The 27,356-nt window shown below is 47.6% G+C and overlaps 1 protein-coding gene across 1 annotated transcript in view; it reads left to right on the top strand.

The window, feature by feature from the left end:
* The window catches only part of drosha (drosha ribonuclease III), a 247,470-nt gene extending 220,549 nt beyond the window's left edge, over positions 1–26,921 (top strand). The window contains exon 32 of the mRNA XM_084326516.1: positions 26,136–26,921. Within this exon, the coding sequence (XP_084182642.1) occupies positions 26,136–26,266 (131 nt within the window). The 3' untranslated portion in view covers positions 26,267–26,921. The remainder of the gene's footprint in view (positions 1–26,135) is intronic.
* Positions 26,922–27,356: the final 435 nt, after the last annotated feature.

Below are 27,356 nucleotides of genomic sequence, written 5' to 3'. Positions count from 1 at the left end.
GGCTTTTGAATTTCATAAAACGACATCACCCAGCTCCAAAATAAAATGTCAACGTTATTCTTCATGATTATGTCTCACGGGTCGAACAGACCTGAACGTTACTGCCATACAATAGAACGTAGTTTGTTTATTTACCTTTCTGTGAACGTCTGGTGGTACTAAATACAGATTGAACTATGCCATTGAAAAGAGGAGATTTGACCCGATCCATATATGTATGACATGGCCATAATAAGGTAATTTATAGGCCTGATATAATATATTCTATATTCATATATCAAATGGCATGTGTCCGGATGGCAAAATTCAGTACTGTTTCTACAAAAACACTAACTCATCTGCCCTGTATTCATTTTCTTAGATTATTTGTACACTTGATCTCAAGAAGGTGCTGAATGAGCTCGGTGGCAATATTTTTTGCACCGTGTCATTCACCATCAAAGATGGGGGGGGGGGGGGATTATAATAATAATTTATATTCTCCTTTGGTTCATTACAATTTACTCAAGCAACAGACACAGTATTTCTGACACTGGGAATACATTCCATGAGGTCCACAGATGTCCCTAGATACCAGGAACATGCAAATGGACCTTGTAGAAGTGGAGCAATCTTCCATTTACTTGGGTATCTACTTTTGGGCACATTTTCTGAAAATATGGCTAGGGCGCGTGTAGCTTTATGCCAAGCAAGCAGTGCAAAAATTTACCGTAGTGGCATGCAGTAATGCGCCTTTCATTTTCCGCCGCCCAGCGCCCAGGTCGCGCGGAAATAGGCTGTCTATTGCCATTCTCTTTGACAAACTCTAACCTTAACCAGCTCCTTAACAACGCCTAAACTTAACCGTTCTAACCTTAACCAACTCCGAAACCATGCCTAACCTTAACCATAGAAATTATATTGCCATTCTCTTTGACAAACTCTAACCTTAACCAGCTCCTTAACAGCGCCTAAACGTAACCGTTCTAACCTTAACCAACTCCGAAACAATGCCTAACCTTAACCTTAACCATGCCTAACCTTAACCGGCGAAATAACCTTAACCGGCGAAATAATACACGTTAAAAAAAAATCACGTTAAAAAATATTTTCGATGGGATTCGAACTCGCCAGCAAACAAGCCATAGGATCCACAGCCATGTGTCCTTGCCAATTGAGCTATTGGTAGATACTGAATAAGGGGCGGTGACTTATATATATTGAGCTCCGCTCAAGGCGGGATCTCATGCGCATGCGCGGGCACCTCGCGCGAGCACGCCGGCGCACGCACGCACCTGAGCGAGCACGCCGCCGCCGGTGCACGCACGGTAGCATTTGTCTGAAAAGAAGGGCGCTTTACCGCACTAGCGTGCGGTGACGAATGCGGAAGCATTTTTGCACTGCTTGCTTGGCATTAACGTACAGGCGGCTAGGGCTTAAGAGGTTAAAATATGTATATAAAGTACCACAGAAAAAGGTACATATTGTACGTCATCTAGCCATGAGTAATACATTTACGACAATGTAAAATGTTTACATATTACAAATAAGTAATATATTGACATATTTACGAAAATGTCAAATGTCAAATGTGTACGTTACATATTGCAAATAAGTAATATATTGATGTATTTATGAAAATGGAAAATGTGTACATATTTTGTACTTTTGCAGATACGAAACATAAATATATTACTTGTGACTATAACATAACGTACATCATGTACTTTTTGGTCGATTAGTACTTTATTTTCTGATGAGACCATGTTAGGTTATGCTTTTTGTGTATATCCATACAGTACGGATGTTTATATTTATGCGTTCGTGTGTTTATCCATACAGTACGGATGTGTATATGTATGCTTTTGTGTGTGTATCCGTACAGTATGGATGTGTATATTTATGCTTTTGTGTGTGTATCCATACAGTACGGATGTGTGTGTTTATGCTTTTCTAAAAGCGTACGGGTAGAGAAGGCCTCTGTCAAGGTGGAGGGGGTTGGCGACTAAAGCCCCGCGAAACGTAAATCCATCAAACATCTTTCACCCCATCCGCGTGGAAATCCCCCTCCACGGCCGCTACTTGAAAGAGCGCTCTCTTTCTCGCCGCGCTCCTAAGCCGCCGATAAGTTTGTCCCTTTCTGCGGGAAGCTCTCCTCAGCTTACTGTTTTTTTTATATTTACTAAATTTAAGCCCCCCTCTGCTGTCGCTGGGGCTCCTATGATCACATAATGCATAATATATACAGAAGGACGGCGAGTTGCAAAGCACAAAGCGGTGGCCGCGCGGAGCATGCGAGAGGCTTACCTTCCTCTGATGTGCGCACCGTGTTACCTGGGATTGTTGGAGGAAAAAGGGGGGCTTTTCAAAAATGCTTTTTCCACGATAATCCTCTCAATGGCCTGTTTTCTGACTGAATTTCAAAAAGGGATGTTTTGAATATGATAAAGACCTTTTCTCTCTCTCTCTCTCTCTCTCTCTCTCTCTCTCTCTCTCTCTCTCTCTCTCTCTCTCTCTCTCTCTCATTCTCATTCTCTCTCTCTTTTTTTTTATATGTATTTCTCAAATCCAGCATCCAACAGGCAGAAATGGGAGCTGCGATGGACGCACTTGAAAAATGTAAGTTATTTGGCCAACCTGGATACTCCACCCCCCAACACACATGGTTAAGCCTTTCACCGTGCCTCAGTGTTCAATATTAGCCTTGGCGGTACAGTATAAGCAACATGGCTGGTACTAAGCTATGGCCTTGCCAGCCTGTTGGCTGCTACATTTAGGACTGTTTGAAGTGCTTGCCCAGAGCAAGGGCACGGGGCCCAGCTCTGGTAGAAGTGAGGACAGGGGAGGCTAAGGGTCCTCCACCACATTGGCCGGCCCTGGAGGACCACACAGTGTTGTTTGTTGTGTTTTCTGACACTGTTTCAGGGCACGAGAATAAGGTCCATCACTCTGAGGACCCTCTCGCTCTGAGCCTCTTCATGTTTGAAGGATTGTTGTTGATGCACAGCCACCTCTGTGTGACCCGCCCCCTTCACTCATTGGCTGTTATTCAGCTTCTCATCAAGGCCCAAATTAAATTGACATTGACAGAATGTGGGACCTATATACACATTTACTATCCAATCGCATTGTGAGGCTGAACAACAGGACCCATTGACTGTAAATGTGGTTAAAAAATTTTTTATAATAAAAACATTTACACACTTTTTTTTTAAAAGCTAAAAGTGATGTTGTGATTTTGCAACCGAGGGTCTTACAGGGGGCACTTCACCCAAAAAACAGTGCTGATTTATTTTGCACATAATCTCACACACTCTAAACAGTTTTGCACACATTAATGTAGTTGTTATTGAGAGTAAATTATTTTGAATATGGCCACCAGTGATGTCATCGGGGACATTGAATCCTTGCGTTTTGTTAATTACAATGAAATTATGTAGATGAGAAAATAGCAATATCTTGTCATATAGGGACTGCTGTTGTCTCATTTCACTGAGATGCAATTAACACAAGGATTCAGTGTCCCCAGTGACATCACTGGTGACCATATTCAAACTCATTTACTCTCAATAAGTGTCAAACTAAATGAATGTGAGCAAAACTGTTTCGAGTTTTTGGATGTGTGTGGGATTATGTGCAAAAATAAATCGGCATTGTTTTTTGGTGAAGTTCCCCTTTAACACTTTCGGGGCCAGGATCCGTCTAAAATCACTCTAGACGGCCAGCATTTCTAAACAGACTTGCATAGTCCATGGGGCTGTTCGTAGAGCTAAATCTATACTTTATAGTATTGCTATCTGTCCATTCTCATTGTCAATTGAGGCCATAAACCGTCCCTTCAAAATGGCTTAAAGAAATAATTTTTTCATCAATACGTTCTCATTTTATAGCATCTTGAATATAAGCGTTATAAGGGATTTCGGCTAGTATATTTCCTGGAAGGCGAGATACAGGCAGCTAAGCTAGTAACGTTAAATCCAATGGCATTTCGGCACTACAGAAGCTAGAGTTAAAAATCAAACTGCATATGATCGATATGATGGTCCACCATGAATGCATGAAAGGGGGGGGGGGGTCCTCGTTTCTGATATTGATTACCAATAACCGTGTTAGCCTCAGTAGCCACATTCGCTGATCGGGTGGATGGCTATCATAACAAGGTCTGATCAGCATGTAATTTACGTGAAAAAGATTTGATCCCCCAAAAGATTTCCCAGTTATCGATCTCCATCTGGTAGATCGATATGTCCATTGGCTGATCATATATTCCTTTACTGCACACTGAAATCCGCGTCCCAAAACGTATTCCGTGTAACAGGCTATAGGCATCGCTTCATGTTAGCAGAAAACTACATTGGAGATCCAGAAAAAACAAGACAACTTCTGCCACAGGGAACACTGCATTATCGAGATAGCGCCCCTAAGAGGATCTGGCCGGTAATGCACTTTTTCGAATTCAAAGAGTAGGGTACTTCTGCAGTGCTGCTCGGTGACATCGAGTAGGTTATTAAAATGGAATAAAAGCCAAAACAACCTTGCCACGGACATGTCCGTGGTTGGTCCTCAACCGTTGGATTCGAAACACGGACATCTCTGTGGTCGGGCGCCATTGTGTTAAAGGCCAACTTGCATGTTGTATTTTTGTTCAATAAACAATGTGGACTAGGCCAACTGTGACTTTCATGAAGAAGGAAAAAAAGTTTATTGAAATTGACCCAGTTTTAGCGTTTTATCAAACATTTTGTCTGCCCAACACAATCACCACGCACGTGGATATTTTAATCAATGGTTCATAACGTGCACGTGTAATCGAAATGATGTCGTCACAACAGGTGCAGGGCACCAGGGGGCTCTGAGAGTCACACACAGCTAGTGGCAGGCACTGCAGGCAGAGAGCCTTGCTACTACTAGCCGAATGAAAATGTATCTGTTTCACCTAACAACACTATTGCTCCGTGATCATAGCCATCCATCTCTAAAGCTAACCACTATTTGTAAAAGCCACAACTACGTTACCATATTTGTAATAATGTAAATCATTGTGTCGTTGTACATATTGTGTATACACCGTTAGAAGCTAACATAGCTTAGCTTGGTAGCTATTGTGCTAACAACATATCCCGACGTCCGGCTCGCTGGCCGGCATGAACGCCCGACCCAAAATGGTTCTCTCCTCTCTGTACACCCCCGTCCCCACGGGTACCCTGCCGGGGAGCCCATGGACGCGACAACGGCGGCAGCCGTAGGGTGCTCGAGCCCGTAACGCTAGTGGTACACGATAGCTATGAGCTAACTAACGCTACAGGCTCAAACACCCTACGGCCGCCGCTGTTGTCGCGTCCACAAGCTCCCCGGCAGGACACCCGCGAGGACTGGGGCACACAAAGAGGAGAGAACCACCCCAAATCGGGCACTCATGCCGGCCGACAAGCCGGACGCCGCGGCACGTTGTTAGCACAATAGTAGCCCACTGTGATGCACCGAGTGGGCCACCATTGATCAACATGCAGCGACGTGTAGCTTGCATGATGCGTGTGCAGTGCTTTGCCACACAGGTCTGAGAAGAGGACCTGCACATGATTTTACTCGTTCCCCAAACTCCTCTACATGCCCCGATCTAAAATGGTTCACGACAGTAGACATAATGCTAACGTTAGCCAGCGCCATATTCCCAGTAGTACTATGACCCGGACGGGCATAAGGCATACTTTTCCTGAAGTGACGTCACGGCCGTGCTAGCGTCTGATAAGCTTTTAGATTTGCTCGTGCATGTTATTCGTGCGTGGACCTTTTTAACCATTTCTGAGTGAAATTTCCGGCGTCAAATGGAAAATAATTAATAATTAAATTAGATACCAATGATGTAAACTACCCATAATTGCAGAGTAGGGTTTAACCTGCAAGTTGGGCTTTAATGAAAATATATCCAGTTGTATTAGCAATGCCTCATTCACTGCCAAGTAATCCACAGGTGTAACTTTTTCCATGACTATCGCCAAAAAGTATTGTAATTGTGCCTAAAAAAGTGTTTTTTCACATTATCTAGACTTGGATAAAGACATCATCTATGATCATATTCTGATACTCGATAAACATGAGAGATTGAAATTAAATTGAAATTGAGAAAAAAAACTAAAGGCCAATGCATTAGGCAGTGAATTAGACTTAATTCTAATTAGTTTCTAATTAGCGTCTGAAATAGCAAATATTCAAATAGTTTGGGCCAGTCATAAATGAGCTTGTTGACCACATTTCCAATACATTGTGTTGGAGCAAGCTGTGTTTGTTGACTGACCCAGTTACAAGCTAAATAGCCAATCTAAGCGATCCAACACAATCAAAATAATAACACACATTGAAGTGCAACAACGTTATGTCACCAACACATAGCTGTTCTCTCAGGTCTAACAGCGGGTGCTGTCGCCCACAGGTCAGCGGGTCATTAACCCTTTCACTACCACACTACAGAACGTTAACCCTTTCACTACCACAGTAACCATCTGTAGTGTGGTAGTGAAAAGGTTAACCTGATGTAGTGTGGTTGTGAAAGGGTTAACCATTCGTTGTGTGGCAGCGAACGGGTTAATTGTATGCATTGTCGCAGCGAAAGGGTTAACCCGTTGGTAGTGTGGTAGTGAAAGGGTTAACGTCACTCTACTGCGTCACTTTGAACTGCGCATCATGTATGCGAGCGTCTGAGGTTTGCCAATGACCCAATTTAAATATCCTTTTTTTTTTTACGCAGCGTTACCGGCTCTCAGCGTAGGTTTGCTTCACGACAGCAAAGCGCAGGCTCACCCAACAATACAAGGCTTTACTCTTATCGTCCCTGAAGGGTCCCGGTGACAAATCTGAGCATCCAAAGTACATTCCTTACGGGCCTCCAGGGACGATTGGGATGGCATTAATTTCAAACCCTGAAGCCTCCATCATATCCTATCCGGGGCTCGACCGCGCGAGCACTCAGCATTTGCGACTAAAAATACACATGTGTGAACCCATAAAAATAATTTACAAGCACAGTGTGTGAGTAAAGATTACAACCTACCGTAACCCCCCCCCCGCACGCGCGCACTGCATTTGGCAGAAAATTCTCCTCCACAGCCAGGACCTGTTGCTTGGACCTAATGTAATTTCCCTGCTTACACGGTTGCATCAGCAAAGCGTGTGAGCGGAGACGTTTTGTTGACTTTTGCGCGACCATGGCTGACAGCAACGCTAGAAAGTTTGGCTGAGCTTCACAAAAAGATGGAATACAGCAAAAACGCAATACCTGCCTACTTCCATAGTCCTCCACTGGTTTTCACATCATAATTGTACATGAGGAGAAGGAGCACACACACACGGTATAAATTATGTATGTAATAAATAGTTTGTTGATAAACTCTGTGTTACTTGAACATTTTTCACTGTGCTCCTAAATTTCTTCACACCTTGAAGTCTTTCGTGGGGCACACGTGGTCCTGGGGGAGAAGCAGTAAGCGTCGAGAGCCCTGCTATCTGCCTCTCTTCACTTCCTATATATCTGCATGCATAATGTAACGCATTAGTCTGAGTGTAGGGAGAGGTGGGCATGCGGTCAAGTGTAATTTTGGGCTGGGCTCGCTTCCTACCCACCTGCCCGCTACATAAATCAAACGTACAATTTTGTTCTCCAGCTCAGCTAATTAGCCAGCGGTGGATACAAATGGTTCTGCTGCCGCTGCCTTCTAGAAGTTGTGAAGGGCAGCGAGGTCAAAATTTGATTCCATCTCAGCCCATAAATGAGGCCCCTAGCCGCTTGTGATTGATACTGTTTGCGCGCCCCAAACCCGTGCATTCTTTTCATTTTTTTATGAATCGTTAGCGTGTTCGGATTTTATGATCTAAACCCTCCGCTCTCCTCTCTCTCTCTATCGCCTCCAGTGTACACACACTCCTCCACCCTTCTGTAATGCTCTCCATTTTCTCTCTCCCCAGTGTACACCTCTGTCACCATGATTGATAGATGCTCATTGCTAGTAAATGAACCCCCCCCCCCCCCCCCCCCCCCCCCCTCGTAAATTGCCGTTTCATGTGACTAGATTAGCGATGGCTTTTTAAAAGGTCACTTAATTTAAAAATCCTCTCTGGAAGTCTTCCCTCCTGCAGCACCAGATGCTCCCAGGTCCAGGTTAGCGGTCCTCCCACTCCTTTAGAGGTCCCGACTTGCCCCTCGGTCCAGAACCGTCTACCTCTGCTATCCGCTAATGCTCCTGACCGCCAGGGATATGGATAGCGTGCTGAGGTTTAAACTAATGCAGCGCTGCGGTAATACGAGCTAGCTGGGTGACAATAATGGAACAGAATAGAGCTAGATCTTCTGTTCTTTAACCACAGATCAGCAATGTTGGCCTGATCTGGACGGACATCGCTGACGCCCCCGTTACCTCTGCTTACACATTACACCTGTCTATACGTCTCCGTGTTATTGATAAGCACGCCCTTCAGTCCTTCTGGGGTTTCTTTGTGTTATGTTCATTCTATTTAGCTTTTTATGTGGGATTGTTTCCTTATCTTCTCTGAAGGTTATGATTAGGGTTATGCTCAGGCGGTGTTGTTGGATTGTAAACCTGGGCTCTTGAAGCCCATCGAGACATGTAAATTATGATATCGGGCTGCGTCTATTTTTTTACCAACGGATTTCCAGTTTCGTGTTCTGCGATCTGATTCGCCACTGACGTTTCTGGTCATGTGACATGTGCGCCCAATCGCGTGACGTGTCTTTGCCCATTTCCGCCTCGAACGGCATGCAAACTACCTAACGCCTAGTTTATCACTGGTTAAGCTTAGGCGACTCTTTCGAAGTTGGTTAAGGTTAGAGTTTGGAATCAGGGCTGGTGTTCTATCGCCCTGCTCTAAGACAAACTCTAACCTTAACCAACTTCGAAAGAGTGCCTAAGCTTAACCGGTGAAAGAAACAGGCGTGGTTATTGGAGGATGGAGAAACGAGGGCGGTGCTGGAGATCAAAAGACTAGACTGGCTTGATCTATTGCCTTGAGTTCACACTGCATCAGTCAAGCAAACAGTGTATGTTTATGTACCATTGTTGATAGAGAGGGGGGGGGGGATCCTGTCCTCAGGGGCAAACAAAGACCAAGTGAATTGTAGATCTTCCATACTGTACTTACTGTACTTTCTTCTCTGAAGGTTATGTTTAGGGTTATGCTCAGGCAGTGTTGTTGGATTGTAAACCTGGGCTCTTGAAGCCCATCGAGACATGTAAATTATGATATCGGGCTGTACAAACATAAGTGTCCCGTCTCCCACCAGCGACACAGTCTTTTGTTTCCCATAGTCATATCTCCCTCGTTTGGAATGGATGTCCTTTTTCTCTTCGAGGTCAACCTGCCCGGGTGCAGAATGAGGCCCAAATGCATTGCGAGCAGCTCCCAAGGATCGCATGCGTTGTCCTCCCGACCGCGGCTTTCTGTAATGAGAGCGGCGCGGCTCGTCTCCCCCGCAGACGGTTTCCGGCCTCGTCTCCGCTCTCCCACCACAGTCGCGTTGTCTCGTGTGATCGCCGAGGGCCTTCGCTTCATTTGTTCCCATACCAAGACTAATCAAAGACATTAGCCCCGGTGTCATGTCGTTCGTCATTGATTGTCTTGTTGCCTCTCTGTGCAGCACAGGGCTACGTCGTCTCCCTCCTGTACAACAGCCCTACTGTGTGTGCTGAGAGGGGGGGGGGGATTCACTTCCTTACTGTGTGTGCTGAGAGGGGGGGATTCACTTCCCTACTACTGTGTGTGCTGCTCGCAGACTGATAGGGGGGGGATTCACTTCCCTACTACTGTGTGCTGCTCAGACTGAGAGGGGGGGGATTCACTTCCCTACTACTGTGTGCTGCTCAGACTGAGAGGGGGGGGGATTCACTTCCCTACTACTGTGTGCTGCTCAGACTGAGAGGGGGGGGGATTCACTTCCCTACTGTGTGCTGCTCAGACTGAGAGGGGGGGGGATTCACTTCCCTACTACTGTGTGCTGCTCAGACTGATAGGGGGGGGATTCACTTCCCTACTGTGTGCTGCTCAGACTGAGAGGGGGGGGTTCACTTCCCTACTGTGTGCTGCTCAGACTGAGAGGGGGGGGGGGGGTTCACTTCCCTACTGTGTGCTGCTCAGACTGAGAGGGGGGGGATTCACTTCCCTACTGTGTGCTGCTCAGACTGAGAGGGGGGGGGGGATTCACTTCCCTACTGTGTGCTGCTCAGACTGAGAGGGGGGGGGATTCACTTCCCTACTGTGTGCTGCTCAGACTGAGAGGGGGGGGGATTCACTTCCCTACTGTGTGCTGCTCAGACTGAGAGGGGGGGGATTCACTTCCCTACTGTGTGCTGCTCAGACTGAGAGGGGGGGGATTCACCGAGCTGAACACGGTGCCCACAGAACCTTGGTCCACAGATGAATACAGTTGGGCCCTCTTGTAGACGGTAGCTGCCGGTCCACAACGAAGAGACGTGAGGCGACCTCACTCGGGGTAGAGCGCCGTCTCACCTGGACTCCTCTCGGGGGGTAGTTCCAACACTCACCAGTGTTGGCTGTTATCCATGGCATAAATCAAAGCACCCAAAGCAAGTAGATAATCCAAGCCGTGTAGGGCTCGCCGTCGTCCGGGTAAGGTAATCCAATGTGCAGGTCCACTCGTCCTAGCCCAGAACTCCTCGGATGAAAGCACCACACGTGGTCTGCCCAGCCTGGTTAAGACTCTAGATAACGCGACGAAACGATGGGGGTACTACTCACTGTATAACTCTAACCGAACGATGCACCATACATAATAGACTATTATTAACTTAATAGAAATACGTCCCACTCGACGGTATAGTGCCAAACTATGACAATTCAACTATTAATCCACACGATGTCTCAATGCCATTCTGAGGCCAAGTTGACCATACTGCACCACACGTGTATCGTGGGTGAGGCTTAACGTCTTGCCACTAGGTTGGAGGGTAAAGAACTAAGGGCTAAGGGACTAAAAGAAAGTTCTACTTTACTTGTGCCATATATATATGCGCTGTGAACAAATAGTACCATTCGTATTTCGCCAGACGTATTCCTACGCGGAACCGGGCTAGTAACGACATGTTCGTCTGCACGATTGAACTTGAACCAAGGGGCTTGGCTGCTGGCGCCAAGTTCTTGTCCAATGAGAGAATGAAACTATTATGGGCTGTTAGTAGACTAAAGGGATATTCAGTGTATATGTACAAGGAATATACAAGGGATATCAAACGATATACAAATACTATTAAATATATATCCATAAATAAATATATATATTCGGTTTAATCTGATCCTTCACAACAGCCGCCCCCTAATTAGTCCCACCTAATTAGCTAAGCAGAGACAGATTAACCGCACTGTCTACCACTCAAGGTCCGCTATAAGGGTCAGTCAACTCACAAAGTCGTGGGGTCATGGTCGTCATCGATAGTGTCTGGGAGTCTGGGCAGTTCTATTAGCCTCGCCACGGGTCGTGTGTAAGTTCGCCCTTGGACGAGCACCTCAGCTGCTCGGACCTTGCCATCGGCACCGGTGATCACTTTGCTTACGCGGCCAGCCGGCCACATAGCTCTGGGTAGTGACTGGTCGATAATCATGACGACTGTTCCTTCTGTCAAATTGTCTCTCTCTTTTACCCACTTCTGGCGGGTCTGTAGAGACGGTAGGTAGTGGAGTAGAAAGCTGTTCCAAAACTTGTCAGCTAGTACTTGACTGTACCTCCACATTCTTCGGCCGTTCGCTTCTTCAGGCCTGTACATTATCTGGGGTAGCGCGGGGTCCAGCCGCCCCATCAAGAGTGTGTTGGGGGTGACTGGGTCGACATCTGCTATATCACTGGAGACGTAGCCGAGGGGCTTGGAGTTCAATACTCCCTCGATCTCCGTGAGGACTGTCATTAGGACTTCTTCCGCTACAGTCTGGGCCCCAGGCACGGCGTACAGGGCTGTCTTTATAGAACGTACTTCTCGTTCCCAGGTTCCACCGAAGTGGGGTGCGTTCGGGGGATTAAACTGGAAGTCAATCTGGGATGGAGCGAGGTGGGTCTTAAGTTCTGGGCCCATAGCTTGGAAGCTCTCTCTCAGCTCTCTTTCTCCGCCTTTGAAGTTTGTCCCGTGATCAGACAACAATGTAGACGGTTTTCCTTTCCGTGATGTGAATCTTCGGAAGGCCATAAGGAATGAGTCTGTGCTCATGGTTGGAAGGAGTTCGATATGTATCGCTCTGGTGGTCATGCATTTGAATACAATACCCCACCGCTTCTCGGTTCCTCTTCCTTTCTTTATATACAACGGGCCAAAACAGTCCATGCCTGTGGAGTGGAATGGCTTGTCGCCGAGTCAGAGGCGACAGGGAGGTAGGTCAGCCATCCGGGGTATGCTGGGCTGCGCGCGCCACTTTCGGCAGTCTAGACAGGTTCGCTGGAAGCGTCGCACTGCTTCTCTTCCTTGAAGTATCCAATAGCGACGTCTGATCTCCGCGAAGACTCTCTCTGCTCCTGCGTGGTGTACATCCTCGTCGTATTTCTTTATGATCAGCTCTGTGACCTTGTGTCGGCTGTTCAAGACTATCGGGTACTTAACGTCATCCGGTAGATTGGGGGCCCTCCGCAGACGACCACCCACTCTGATGAGATTATGGGCGTCGCTCTCGGGTGCCAGGTGGAGCAATCTGCTGTCTGATGGGACGGGCTTTCCTCCCTGTAGACAGTCTAGCTCGTCGGGGAACGAGTCTCTCTGGGCTCGTTGTAGTAGAAGAAGTTCTGCTTCTTCGTAGTCAGCTGCTGAAATGTCGGCAGTGGGCTGAATCTCTGGGTGGTGCCACAGAAATGTCTTTAGTTGCGCACTCTGTAGGGTGAGGCGATCATCTATGTTGGGGTCTGTGGAGGCGACTGTGCTCAGTCCACAGAACATAGGTTTCTTGTTCTCAGCCTCCTCTTTACTCGCCTCCCGTGGGGTGGGCGTAGGCCACTCTCCTTCCGGGAGCTTGAGGAACTCTGGTCCGTCACTGTAGATGTTGTGACGGGTGAGGTCATCTAGGGACATTCCCCGGGTGATGACGTCAGCTGGGTTGTGTTTGGTGTCCACATACTGCCAGCTCGCTGCTTCTGTTAACTCTTGAATCTCTGTGACTCTGACTCCCACGAAGACCTTGTATCTGCATGAATCAGACTTGATCCATGTGAGTACTGTCGTGGAATCTGACCACAAGATTGTTCTGTGCACCGGAATGGTGAGTTCACGTTGGATTAACGTGGCTAGATGCGCTCCTGCTAGGGCTGCGCAGAGCTCTAGACGCGGGATAGATTGTTGCTTTCGTGGGGCTATTCTTGAGCGAGCCAGGATGAAGGCGGTGTGTATCTCTCCTCCCTTCTCTTGGGCACGCAAGTAGGCCACTGATCCATAGGCTACTTCGGAGGCGTCGCTGAAGACGTGTAGATCCATCTTGCATGTCTCTGGCCTCACTGTGGGTGGGAAGTAGCTGCGGCGTATATTGACGCCTGGGAGTGAGCGGAGTTCCGTCTCCCACTCTCTCCATGTGGAGGCAAGGTGTGCGGGTATTGGGTCGTCCCAGCCCTGGTCCTTGTCCCATAGTGCTCGTACAATCATCTTTGCCCTGGTGGTGTAAGGTAGAATACATCCCAACGGGTCATATTGTCTGGCGAGTGTTCTGTACACACTCCGTCTGGTGGTCGGTATCGCCGTCGACCTTCCCTGCTCCGTGGTCAGGGGTTTGTGTCTATAGTGGAGCGAGTCTGTTTTGAAGCGCCAGACTAGTCCTAGTGTCATTTCTTGGGCTTCTCCTGGGATGGTCGCCATCCAGGTCTCGCTACTGGCTGCCTTGTCCGCGGGGGAGAGGCTGCGCAATACTTGCGGGTCGCTGCTGGCCCACTGCCTGAGATCAAAGCCGCCTTTGATCAGGGAGGCGCGTAGCTTGAGTAGGAGAGCCTCGGCTTCTTCTTGGGTCGAAACGCTTTGTAAACAGTTGTCCACGTAGAAACTGTTCTTCACACTGTGTCGGACCTCTTCATCTGCTGCTGGGTCCTCTGCGACGTGTTTCTGCAGTGCAAATGTAGCACAGCACGGGCTGCATGTGGTTCCGAAGGGGAGGACTTCCCATTGGTAGATGGCTGGGTGCTCATCTCCGATCCTCTCTCTCCATAGGAACCGCAGTAGGGGCTTATCCTCCTCCACTAGTCTCACCTGCAGGAACATCCCTTTGATATCCCCGCTGATAGCCACCTTGTCCTGGCGGAAGCGTAGTAGCACGCCTAGTAGAGAGGGGCCGAGTGTGGGGCCGGGCAAGAGCTCTTTATTCAGATTCTGGGATCCGATCTGGTAGCTGCAGTTAAACACAATGCGATCCTTGCCGTTGTGGTGGACCTTGTGGTGCGGCACGTACCATGATTCGGTCGTCTGATCGGCCTCTTTAATGTCAATCTTCATTACGTGTCTCGCTGTGATTAGCTTCTCAATCTCAGCGCGGTACACACTCTCTTGAGCGGGGTCTTTGGCTAGGCGCCGCTCTGTGTTCAATAGATACCGCTCCGTAGCGTCTTTCTTTGCGTGAAAGGTGGGCATTCCCTCTCGCCTCAGGAGTGGAGTTGCGTATCTCATCACTCCGCTGACTGTGACTCTCTTTGTCCCCTGCTCGAGGAGGTTTATGGCGTAAATGTCTTCTTTAGAACGAATGTCTTTCTTTTCGTTCTTAAAGGGCATTGTCTCTAGTGTCCATAGCCTCTCGACATGCTGCAGGAGAGTGGTGTCTTCTTCTGTCACTCTGGAGTGGAGGCAGCTAGTGGCTGCTGTTCGGTTAAGAGATTTAGCGAGGGGGCCTTGTAATGTCCATCCTAGGCGGGTCTCGACTGCTGCAGGACAGCCTCTGGGTCCTGTATGGACCCGGTCTATCGGGACTATGAGGTCTGCATGGTCGGAGCCTATCAGCAGGGTCGGGGTGGCGCCGTCTATGAGCGGGATAGGTAGTTGACGCAGGTGCACATATTTATCCATCAGTTTGGCGATGGGGTAGGTGTACTGTGATAGTCCTATTTCTTGGCTGGTGAAAGCATTTGTAATCCTATACCGTCGCTCTGGCTGCCCGCTTGCTGCGATAGTGAAGGAGACATTCTCGCCTTTTATCGTCTTTAAATCTCTTCTTATTGTCCGAATCGTCATTTGGTTCTCGCTCCCCCGCAGTCCCAGCTGGGCCGCAGCGGACGCGAGCAGAAGGGTCTTCTCTGACCCGTCATCAAGGACGGCGTAAGTGTCCATGACTTTATCTTGGTAGCTCAATGTTACACGGACTACCTTTAAGAGCACTTGGGCGCCGCTGCTGCTGGCGGGGTCAATGTACATGACACTTGCCTTTGTGCTGCTCGATGGTGCAGGTGCAGGCTTTCTTCTGTTACTGTCGTGTAGGACATCTAGGTGGGCTCCGTCACACCGACTGCGCCTCTTCTTTAGGCGGCACTCGGCTGCCATGTGACTGCGCGCACATCGGTAACAGCGCCTGTTGGACTTTATCCATTGACTCACTTCTTCTGCATTCATCTTTGTGAACAGGTCACATTGTGACAGCCAGTGTTCCTTCTCGCAGTACGGGCACACCATCTTCCACTTCTCTTTTCTCGAGGGGGTACTGTGGTTCTTACTGCTCGGTACTGATTCTGATTGGTGCATGACAGTCACCGATCTTCTTCCATCGTTTATTCTCCTGGGTCCCTCTCTGGAGCTTGGTGTGCTCCGCACAAACGTATCCAGTCGTAGGCTGCTGACTTCTCTCGCCAGGAAGTCGGCTAGATCGAGGAGGGATGGTTCGGGACCGTTAGGATCACGGTGGTCTCTCTGCCGCCTGAAGCGCTCTTGTCTGGCGGGTGGCAGCTTCTCTAAAATCCTCTCGACGTTAGAGTTGGCGTATAGCTCGTGCATACCCTTTTCTCGTTGCGCTCCCAGCATCCCTACCAGGGACTGCACTTTTATAGACAGGTCGTCTAATGAGCGATTGTCTGTTGCTGGGGGTAGGCGGTCAATATGCCTTATCTCTTGGATTACGTAATCCCATATACGTCCATATCTCTGGTCCAGCGCTGCTAGAGCCGCGGTGTATGGGGTCGTAGAGGTGGCATAGGCTAGCGCTATATTGTGCGCTCGGGGTACTTTCAGGTGCTTCAGTAATATTGCATACTTGTGGTGTTCATCAGCGACATCCACCATCATTGTCTCTAAGCACATCCGGAGCTCCGTGTACTGTGCTCGATTCTCATAGGTGAAGTCTGGAAACGTCGGTGTGCCAATGTATGACGCCGTGGATGGCTGATACATCGACGAGCGTTGGGGGAGAGGCCTCCTAGGCGAGTCTCCTCTTGCGCCTCTCTGTGGGCTGGTACCGGCAGGGTACCATGGCCCGCTGGTCCAGGTGCTATTCCTCGGGGCTGGTCGTGCGTCATGCTCACGCGTGAATAGAGTCGGGGGTCTGTAGCGCAGCGCCGCGGGGGTATAGCCTGGGCTGTACTGGACCTCCTGGTCCGGTGGAGTACTGTGCTGTCGTCGGGCTTGGTTCTCCTCCTCTCCCTCTTCTTCTTCTATCAGGTCCTCTAGATCCTGTAGTCGTTTATTTAGCTTCTCCGCAGTGTATGCCGCTCCTTCCTTGTAGCTGGGTCTCGCTTGGACCGGTCGGGGAAGGGGGTCTGCGGGGGGTATAGGCTTGGTCTGTTGGTCAAGTTCAGGGTCGCTTGCTCGGTTAGGGGATGCTGCCCTTGACTGTTGTCTCGACGAGTTCCTTGAACCCCTGGCGGAGGGAGAGGGTGTTGCCTTGGTGATCAGCTGCTCCATTAGCTGCGCTTGTAGTCTGTCGCGCTCGCCCTGTAGTCTGTCGCGCTCGGTTTCGCGCTGGATGAGAGCGAGGTCGCGCTCTGCCTCTCTTTGGGCACCGTCAGCGGCGCGCTGGGTGTCTGCTCGGTCTCTTGCCATATTCTCTTCCGTCTGAAGGCGTCTCATCTCCAGGCGTATGCGCTCTTCTTCGCTCCGTTGCTGCGTCTGGAGTCGATTGCGTTCACCCTGAAGTCGATCGCGTTCACCCTGGAGTCGATCACGTTCGGTAGAGGCTGTCAGGCTGACGAGGAACGCCTGTGATAGCATCCTCTCCGCTTTGCTGGGGGAAGACGGTTGTAGAGGTGAGCCGCTCCTGGCTGTACTCGTTGGGGAGTCCTGGAGCTCTATCTCCTCGGCGCTCTCCTCATCTTGTTCCGTGCAGAGTTCTCTCTCTGTAGGGTTGTCTTCCTCCCGGGGCTGGTCGGGGACTACTTCTTCGGTATTGGCGGGGGGTAAAGGCATGTCAGCTCCCTCCTGGTCCCCACCGTGAGCTTGGTCAGTTACATTAGAACCCACTAGGGCCTCTGTGGTCGGGGTAACCTGGTCGTTAAGGTCAGACATAATTTTACTTTCTACTTTTACCGCATTTACCGTTTGTCGAAGGCTAGGTAGTTGACTGACAGCGTAATCCTCTAAGTACTGAGGTGTCTGTCGTCTGCGCCGCGGGCGTTCTACGTTAGGAGGACCGTTTCGTGGAGTGTTCATCATAGGCCATTTCAATATTAATAACACTATATTAATATTACACTAGTTACCCTCCGGCTCGAAGGACCAATTGTAACTGAGGGGTACAATTCCCTGACTGTATTGATAAGTATGGTATCATTAAACCACTACCGCTTTATGTACTTTAACTACTGGCCACACAGTACATGATATAGATATGATGAACACTTTCCCACCATGAAACCAAGTCCACACAAATGTATAAGTCGAATATTTAATATATAGCAAAGGGTATATACAACGTTCACTTAATGACATTTATGATTTGAATGCACTTGTAAGGCAAATGAGTATTCGTAGGCAAATCAACATTGAATGTCCAATCTCTGGTTACGCAGGAAGCAAGTATACAACCTGGTTCTTTAGGGAACTATAGCGATGGTACTTAATGATTATAGCTGGATATACTAAAGGGGGGTCCTGCTGGTTGTAAGTCAGTAGGGGGGGGGGTTAGGAGAGCCGCCGGCGATATCCCATCTGGCCAACGATTTCTTGGGAGAATTCAGAGTGCTGAACACGGTGCCCACAGAACCTTGGTCCACAGATGAATACAGTTGGGCCCTCTTGTAGACGGTAGCTGCCGGTCCACAACGAAGAGACGTGAGGCGACCTCACTCGGGGTAGAGCGCCGTCTCACCTGGACTCCTCTCGGGGGGTAGTTCCAACACTCACCAGTGTTGGCTGTTATCCATGGCATAAATCAAAGCACCCAAAGCAAGTAGATAATCCAAGCCGTGTAGGGCTCGCCGTCGTCCGGGTAAGGTAATCCAATGTGCAGGTCCACTCGTCCTAGCCCAGAACTCCTCGGATGAAAGCACCACACGTGGTCTGCCCAGCCTGGTTAAGACTCTAGATAACGCGAGGAAACGATGGGGGTACTACTCACTGTATAACTCTAACCGAACGATGCACCATACATAATAGACTATTATTAACTTAATAGAAATACGTCCCACTCGACGGTTTTGATTGATTGATTGAAAAGTTTATTAACAGATTGCAGAATGGGTACAGTACAGTACATCTCAATACATACAATTGTTAAGGGGATGCAGACCAGAGAAAGACTTTCGTCTTGTTTACACCAGGGTCCCCCATTTTCAATTCATCATAACATATATGACATACATGACATACAGATAGACAGTACTGCTACATCTATACATTTATGACATATCAGATTTGCAAATACAGTACTGTTTGTGATACAAAAGTGTCCAGAAAAGGAGTGTATATACATTTGGCGTAGAAACTGTACATTGGAGGAGGTTGGTGGGGTGGGGTTGGGTGGGTTGGGTGAGGGCTGTACATTGGAGGTGGGGGGGGGGGGGGTTGGGTAGGGGACACACACACATTTTACACTGTACATTGGAATATTGACAAAGCCTTACTTGGTCATTTACTGTACAACTAGGTTAGGACATTTGTAGGGGCCAGTTTCGAATTGCAGTCTCACGTAGGTGTTTTTTGAGAGTGTTTTTGAAGGTGGGTAGTGATTCACATTCCTTTACAGCTTTAGGCAGGGCGTTCCACATTGATGTGGCATAATTGCGAAACGTGTTTAGTCCCTTGTTTGAGCCGAATCTGGGTTTTACATGATTTGTGGAGCTCCCTCTGGTGTTGTGATCGTGGTATTCACTGACCTTTGGGAAGTATTTTGACATGTACATGGGTACCTTGGTCGCGTAGTGTATCTTGTAGACCAGGCCCATTGCAAGTTGCTGTACTCTGTCGTCTACTCTAAGCCATCCTAGGTTGTCAAAGTGGGCAGGGGTGAGGTGGGTTCTAGGAGTCAGGTCAAGTAGTAGTCTGACTAGCTTGTTTTGAGATGTTTGTAATTTGTTTTTTAGTGCCTTTGAGGTGCTTTGGTACCATGAGGTGCAAGCATAGTCGTAGTACCCTTGAATGAGTGCTCCTGCTAGAGTCTTCAGGGTATTCTTGTTTACCAGAGAGGAGATCCGGTACAAGAATCGCGTTCGTTGGTTGACTTTTTTTATTACATTGGATGCCATTTTGTCACAGGAAAGATTAGCCTCTAGGATGGAACCCAGGTAGGTAATTTCATCTTTCCTTGTGATAATATTGTCACCCACTGTAACCGAGAAGCCGTCGGTCTTGCTGAGTTTGTTATTTGAACCGAAGAGAATGGACTCTGTTTTGCCCATGTGTAATGATAGTTTGTTGTCGGCGAGCCATATGCGGTATAGTGCCAAACTATGACAATTCAACTATTAATCCACACGATGTCTCAATGCCATTCTGAGGCCAAGTTGACCATACTGCACCACACGTGTATCGTGGGTGAGGCTTAACGTCTTGCCACTAGGTTGGAGGGTAAAGAACTAAGGGCTAAGGGACTAAAAGAAAGTTCTACTTTACTTGCGCCATATATATATGCGCTGTGAACAAATAGTACCATTCGTATTTCGCCAGACGTATTCCTACGCGGAACCGGGCTAGTAACGACATGTTCGTCGGCACGATTGAACTTGAACCAAGGGGCTTGGCTGCTGGCGCCAAGTTCTTGTCCAATGAGAGAATGAAACTATTATGGGCTGTTAGTAGACTAAAGGGATATTCAGTGTATATGTACAAGGAATATACAAGGGATATCAAACGATATACAAATACTATTAAATATATATCCATAAATAAATATATATATTCGGTTTAATCTGATCCTTCACAACAGGGGGGATTCACTTCCGTACTGTGTGCTGCTCAGACTGAGAGGGGGGGGGGGGGGGTTCACTTCCCTACTGTGTGCTGCTCAGACTGGGGAGGGGGGGGGGATTCACTTCCCTACTGTGTGCTGCTCAGACTGAGAGGGGGGGGATTCACTTCCCTACTGTGTGCTGCTCAGACTGAGAGGGGGGGGGGTTCACTTCCCTACTGTGTGCTGCTCAGACTGAGGGGGGGGGGATTCACTTCCCTACTGTGTGCTGCTCAGACTGAGAGGGGGGGGTTCACTTCCCTACTGTGTGCTGCTCAGACTGAGGGGGGGGGGGGGTTCACTTCCCTGCTCTAATGTGTGCTGCTCAGACTGAGGGGGGGGGGGGGGGGGGGGGGATTCACTTCCCTACTGTGTGCTGCTCAGACTGAGAGAGGGGGGGGGATTCACTTCCCTACTGTGTGCTGCTCAGACTGCGAGGGGGGGGGGGGGGGGGTCACTTCCCTGCTCTACTGTGTGTGTTCCTCGCAGACTGAGGGGGGGGGGGGACGACGACGACGACTCACTTCCCTGCTGCAGTGAATCGGGATTAATTTCCATGTTTTATTTAAGGCCTTCTTGGGTATCAGGGGGCATGTTGAGTGGGACCAAACATTTGGTTGTTGTTGCCGGTGTTCCTGCACCCCACCCCCCTTCACCTAACAGAATAATGTTCAGCTGCAGCGCTGAAAGGGCGTGCGTGCGGGGGGGGGGGTTGCGTTTGCTCAGACAGCTCAGGGTTCATTAAAGAGAGATGGGGTGCCAATATTTGGTGTGAGTACCTTCTGTCCGTCTGTCTGTGCTAGCCGATCCAGTGGTGGCACGGGCTCTGATTCCCGTTTCATTATTTGGTGTCGCTGGTTTTGACAATCTCCTGCCTGTATCTGTTAAGGCAGAATTAAATGTTAACCAGGCTCTGTTGCGGGTGGAGGGGGGGGGGGTGTTGGCATGAGTACAAACACATTGAGCTGAGGCAGCCCTGTTGGAGGTCCAGCAGCAGCACCTTGCACCGCTAAGTCTAAGGCCACATCAGATATACATGGAGATGGGTTAGCCATTCTTCACGTTTCCCTCTAGATGCTCCAAAGATTTCTATCGTTCTGTCTTTCGTATTTATTCATTTTGCACATGTAAAGATAGATCACATTAAAATACATTGTATATGCAGCAATGTACAAGTGCAATAAATAAAAATGAAAAACTGAACCTGAAACCTCACCAAATAAGATAACAGAGTGAAATTGAGATTGTGACGGTAATTGATCTCAAACCAGCCCTCTTTTCTTGGACCTGCAGGGTTTGAGAAAACAAAGATGGATCATCTCATTATCAGTTAATGGAGTAACTTTATCTGCGGAATAACAGCAGAGTGAGAGGTTCGACTATCGACGGTAACGTCACAGAATGATGGTCTATTGGACCCCACAATTTCCCCCATCTTTTCAGCAAGTCCACATTTGCATAATATTTATCTAAATTATCAGCAATTTCTCTGTGTTTATAATAGTGTTTTAAATATTTATTTTGGTTATGCCACACTGTTTGTTCTTGTTCAGTAAATACTTCCAGGTTGCTTTTAATATTGTTGGCAGCTAAAAGAATGTTGTCACTGTAATATATTTATTTATATATTTAGCTATTTTGAGTAGACAGTCAAATAGATTTTGGCATCTTGTGTAAATTACAATGTTTAAAGGGGTAATGTTACATAATATACTTTCTATCTCCTCTGTTCTCTCTAGGACTACATGTATTATCTCTGCTCTCTAGGGCTACATATCTTCTCCCTCTTCTCTCTAGGACTACATCTCTTCTCTCTTTAGGACTACATATTTTCTCATCTATCCTCTTTCTATGACTACTGTACATCTTGTCTCTTTCTCTCTCTAGGACTACATCCGTTATCTCTCCTCTTCTCTCTCTCTAGGTCTATAACTACATCTCTTCTCTCTCTCCTCTATTCTCTCTCTAGGACAACATCTTTTCTTCTCGGTTTTTCTCCTTCTCCCCCGCAGCTGCTTGTTTCTCGAACAATGCAATGTCTCTGAATAAGAGAGAGAGAGAGAGAGAGAGAGAGAGAGAGAGAGAGAGAGAGAGAGAGAGAGAGAGAGAGAGAGAGAGAGGAGAGAGAGAGAGAGAGAGAGAGAGAGAGAGAGAGAGAGAGAGAGAGAGAGATGAGAGAGAGAGAGAGAGAGAGAGAGAGAGAGAGAGAGAGAGAGAGAGAGAGAGAGAGAGAGAGAGAGGAGAGAGAGAGAGAGAGTGAGAGAGAGAGAGAGAGAGAGAGAGAGAGAGAGAGAGAGAGAAGAGAGAGAGAGAGAGAGAGAGAGAGAGAGAGGGGATTCTCTCTCCTCAGCTTTCTGTAAACCCCTTAATCTCTGGATAAAAAGCATTGCGTTGCATAAGTACAGTATGGGTCTTTGTTTGCCCCTGAGGACAGGATCCCCCCCCTCTATCAACAATGGTACATAAACATACACTGTTTGCTTGACTGATGCAGTGTGAACTCAAGGCAATAGACCAAGCCAGTCTAGTATTTTGATCTCCAGCACCGCCCTCGTTTCTCCATCCTCCAATAACCACGGCTGTTTCCCTCAGATGAATTATTTTTGCAATTTTGGCAGAGGAGGGGGGGGGGGGGGGGGGGGGTTACACCTGGGTTGCTGCTGCAGAGACCTGAAAAGCCTTGTGTTGCCAAGACCCCCCCCCCCTTCTCCTCGGCCGGGCCGGCCAGCCGCTCCTCCAGAGGCGCTACAACCAGAGTCTCAAGACTGCAACCTCCGTCCTTGAAAGGAATGACTGCATTGTCGATAAACAAAAGGCGGGAGCCGAGCTAAGTGTTGCTAACGCCTCAACCAGAGGTAATCAGTATGCAGAGAGAGGGCTCCTCAAAGGTGCTTTTCTACAGAGCGCTGGACGGCAGAGAATTCTCAATATGTCTCTCTCTGCAAATGCCCGACACACAGACTCTTCTGTTCTCCTTCCCGGACGGAGACTTGGAATAAATGAAAAGCCTTGTGCATTCTTCAGAAACCCCCCCCCCCCCCCCTGTCCTCCCCAGCATTGCTCTTATGCAGCATGTTAAACAATGTAAATGGCCAGAGCTTTTCCCCCTCTTGAGTGGGTTATTCTCAAGTCATCTCCCAGGGGAAAATGCTTGTGATTTCCATATTTTAACTGCAATATGTAGTTTTCTCTCCAAGTCTTGCCAAGTGTAGCTTAGTCATAGGGAAATTGAACAAGATTACATCTGTGTGTGTGTGTGTGTGTGCGTGTGTGTGTGTGTGTGTGTGTGTGTGTGTGTGTGTGTGTGTGTGTGTGTGTGTGTGTGTGTGTTCTGGGTCACTCAGTAGTCTTGAGTAAAAAATGAAACATTTGCTCTCAACGGCTACATGGCGAAGCGTTGGGTAAGGAAGGACATGTCCTTCCATTTGGCGGTTGTTGTTGTTGTTGTTATCACAATTCGATCTTGTCTTACACATTCCATATAGAAGTGTTATCCGGCACAACTCCATTTCAGAGTCGAGCAGCAGCACTCCATCAGCAACCCAGCTATTGTCCGCTGTTCTCACCCGCTATCTTCCTCCAGCGCTCACGGCCAGTTCCTCCTCGCAATCAATTCCTTCTACCCCCCAAACAGAAAGTGCCTCATCTTTCAGCCCTTTTTAGCACGAGACTCATTATATCGCGACCACAGGCGCAGCCGAGACACAGATAGTTACGTTTACATTTAGTCGTTTAGCTTTTATCCAAAGTGGCTTACAAATTGTGAACAAGTCAGCAGGAGGGACACACCTATGGGGCGACAGTGGCTCAGGAGGTAAACGGAAGGTTTGCCGTTCCATTCCAGCCTCTCCTGGCAGCGTGTCGAAGTGTCCTTGGGCAAGACACTTAACCCATAACTGCACCTGATGAGCAGGTCGGCACCTTGCACACACTGTCGGTGTGTGTGTGTGAATGTTGTAAAGCACTTTCGATAAAAGTACAGTCCATTTACCATTTTACCTCTCTGGCAGCTAAGGGTCAGTGGCATTCTTCGTCAAATAGTGTCGAGTGAGTGTTACAGTGCACAGTAGTATAGACACATTCACATGATAGAGCGGAGGAATCACGAATCAAGAGGTTTATTTGTCACATACATACCAGGGCATACAGTGAAATGCGGGTGGTCATGCCCGCATCGATTGTGCAAAATACAATAATAAAAATAGGCATATAAAAAAAATTATAATAGGTAAGACACAAGATGTGCATGATAAAAAAAGACATGCTAAGTTCCTGAGAAACTGGTTCCTATGTACGCTACTATACAATATACAATTTACAATTTTAACTCCGCCATTTTTATACTTAGTGTATCTAAACTATACTATACAATACCTCCTTCCTTTAAAGTGATTTTCCATTATTTAAAGTGACATTTTGTTTAAAGTGATTGTTTTAGCGGTTGCCGTGTGTGTGTGTGTGTGTGTGTGTGTGTGTGTGTGTGTGCAGTGTGTGTGTGTGTGCGCGCAGTGTGTGTACGTAGGCACTTACCTGACAGTGCCTGGAATGTAGACACATATAGACCTGTTTCTTGTTTATAAACATACCGTGGTCGAGCCAATCAGCAATACCAACTGAGTCACGTGACTAAGTCACCTTGGACCTGTGCGAGCTCCTGCGCCAAAAGAAGTACAATGGGGCTCTATGGAGAAACCATGACACTCCCCTGACTAAAAGTTGTTTCAAACTAAAACGGCTGGATGTCATTTTGCCAAATCAGCATGGCTGCGAGTGTGAGTCTTTCACCTTTTACATTAGTACTGCTGTGTGTAGTGCAAATCAGATGTATAGTATGTACATAGTTGTAGTATTAATAGGTAGTGATACAGGTGTAAAGACAGTATGGTAGTAGTCATACTGTCAGCAGCGTAACTAGTAAGAGTAGGTAAGTGATTATATATATATATATAGCATTTGTACATGCTATCATACAAAGCTAAGGGTTATATTCAGGTGTATAAGTAAGTATATAGAGGGGTTATATGTATTTATATTCAGACAAATAGGGATTCATAGTTTGGGACAGCCCAAATTGATTCCTCAACCAAGGGTAGTAGTATATTAGTGAAGTACATTCTAGTACAGTTGAGGGAGAGGAGCCCTCTATTTTCCTTATTTTTCTCATTTTCTTTGGAGCAGGGTGGTACTTTGAGAACTGCGATGCAACAGGATACACACACACACACCACACGATTGCAACCACTTCTTCGTTGACGACAGGGTAATCTGCACAATTAATTCTTGTGACAGAATTCGACACGAGGGACCGGGCGTCTCCCCATGCGTGCTGTTTTAAATGGAGGCGTATGCGTTATGTCTTTATCAGTTCCTGTATATTGTTTTATCTCTCTCTCTCTCTCTCTCTCTCTCGACCGCCCCGCTGGAACATATCTCATTTAGAGATGTTCTCTTCTAATTATCTTATCAGATCTCATACACTCATTGCGCCGACACCAAATGAGGCCTGTCTAATTTCTTGTTATTTTGTTATTATTAATGAAAATACCAACACAAGGGCACTCTGGCTGGTAATAGCGCTCGCGGCGCTGCCTCTCCCCATTTGACTGGAAGTGACAGTGTGACACGCGCAGGGATGAAAAACAAGAGTTTGGTCGGTCGCAATTTTGAAACATAAATTGCTGTCCTCCCACTTCTCCGGTCGGACGCTGACCTTGTCTCCTCTTCTGCCCCCAACCCCCCCCCCTCCCCTTCCCGTCTCTCTTTATCTCTCATCCCTGGTCCACTTCTCCTCTGTTTTCTCGCTCTACCTCTCCCTGTACCAGATAACTTCCCGCAGATGGCTCATCAGAAGCGCTTCATTGAGCGGAAATACAGACAGGAGCTGAAGGAGATGAGACGAGAGCGGGAGCGCCAGGAGAAGGAGACCGACGTTGTGGACGAGTACAGGAAGTGATGGGGCGCACCTTTCGGGGCCAATCAGGATCCATGTCCGCATTGAAGACCTGTCCAAATAAATGACACCTGTCCTCCACCCCACCCCTCCTTGTGGGCAAGATGGGGAGGAGCTAGATGCCAGCCGCCCGCCATCGGCCTGCGATAGGGTGGGATGGAGACTCGGCCTGCAGTACATTCATTCCACATGGATGTCTCTAGGAATATGGGCTCGGATTTAGGACAGAATGTTGATAAGTACCATGTTGACCTGGCTCTTGTGAATTAGGGGGCAAGTATGTTTTGTTTTTTTATTTAAGATCAGGATGGAGATGGAAGTCAAGAGGCTGTATAGCATCTTCTGCTGGTGAAGCTCTCATAGGATCATAATGGGTGGCCTTGTGTTTTAAACGCATTTATTAATGTTTGTCCTTTTTTTCTTTGTCTGCTGCTTTTATGGGTTGGTCTTAATTCCATATGAACATCATTTCTGTATCTGCATCTTCTCGGCCTAAATGTATTTTAAATAATTTTGATAACAGTAATTACATTACAACTTGCTTATTGTGTTCCTTATGAATTGAGAATAAGAAAAAAAAGTTTGTTTTCTTTATTTATATGCTAAAGTGATATTGAAGCTGTTGGTAGAATTGCAAATAAAGACATTTTCACACTCATTGAATATCAGATCCAGTTGATTTATGACATCAGATCCAGTTGATTTATGATATCGCACGACTATTCAATGCAGTGGTCAAATCTAAGCCTGTATGAGGAAACTGGAGTCAATCACGTTAAGTCTTAGAAGAATTATCACCATCTGTTACACATCCGCCACTCATCCGCTAACAATAAAAATACATTGTATGTTTCCCCCCTCTCTGAATCCAATTGACAGTTGAACAGATCTTAATTATAGATAAGCTAATTAATGATTTCCTCAGTTCAATAGCCTCCGGATCCAGCTATTTAACCACAGTCTTGCCCCGGATTACCATCCCGAGTCCAGGATAAAACACTACTTACCTGCCATGATGGAAAATGTTATAAGCCTGCTTGTCCGTAGCCAGTGTTTTTTTTCCATCCAGAATCGTGGGAAAGCGGTCCTCCCC

The sequence above is a fragment of the Notolepis coatsorum genome (assembly GCF_963971535.1).
Source record: "Notolepis coatsorum genome assembly, chromosome: 12".
In the NCBI taxonomy this organism is placed as follows: domain Eukaryota; kingdom Metazoa; phylum Chordata; class Actinopteri; order Aulopiformes; family Paralepididae; genus Notolepis; species Notolepis coatsorum.
This window is presented reverse-complemented; position numbering and strand designations above follow the sequence as displayed.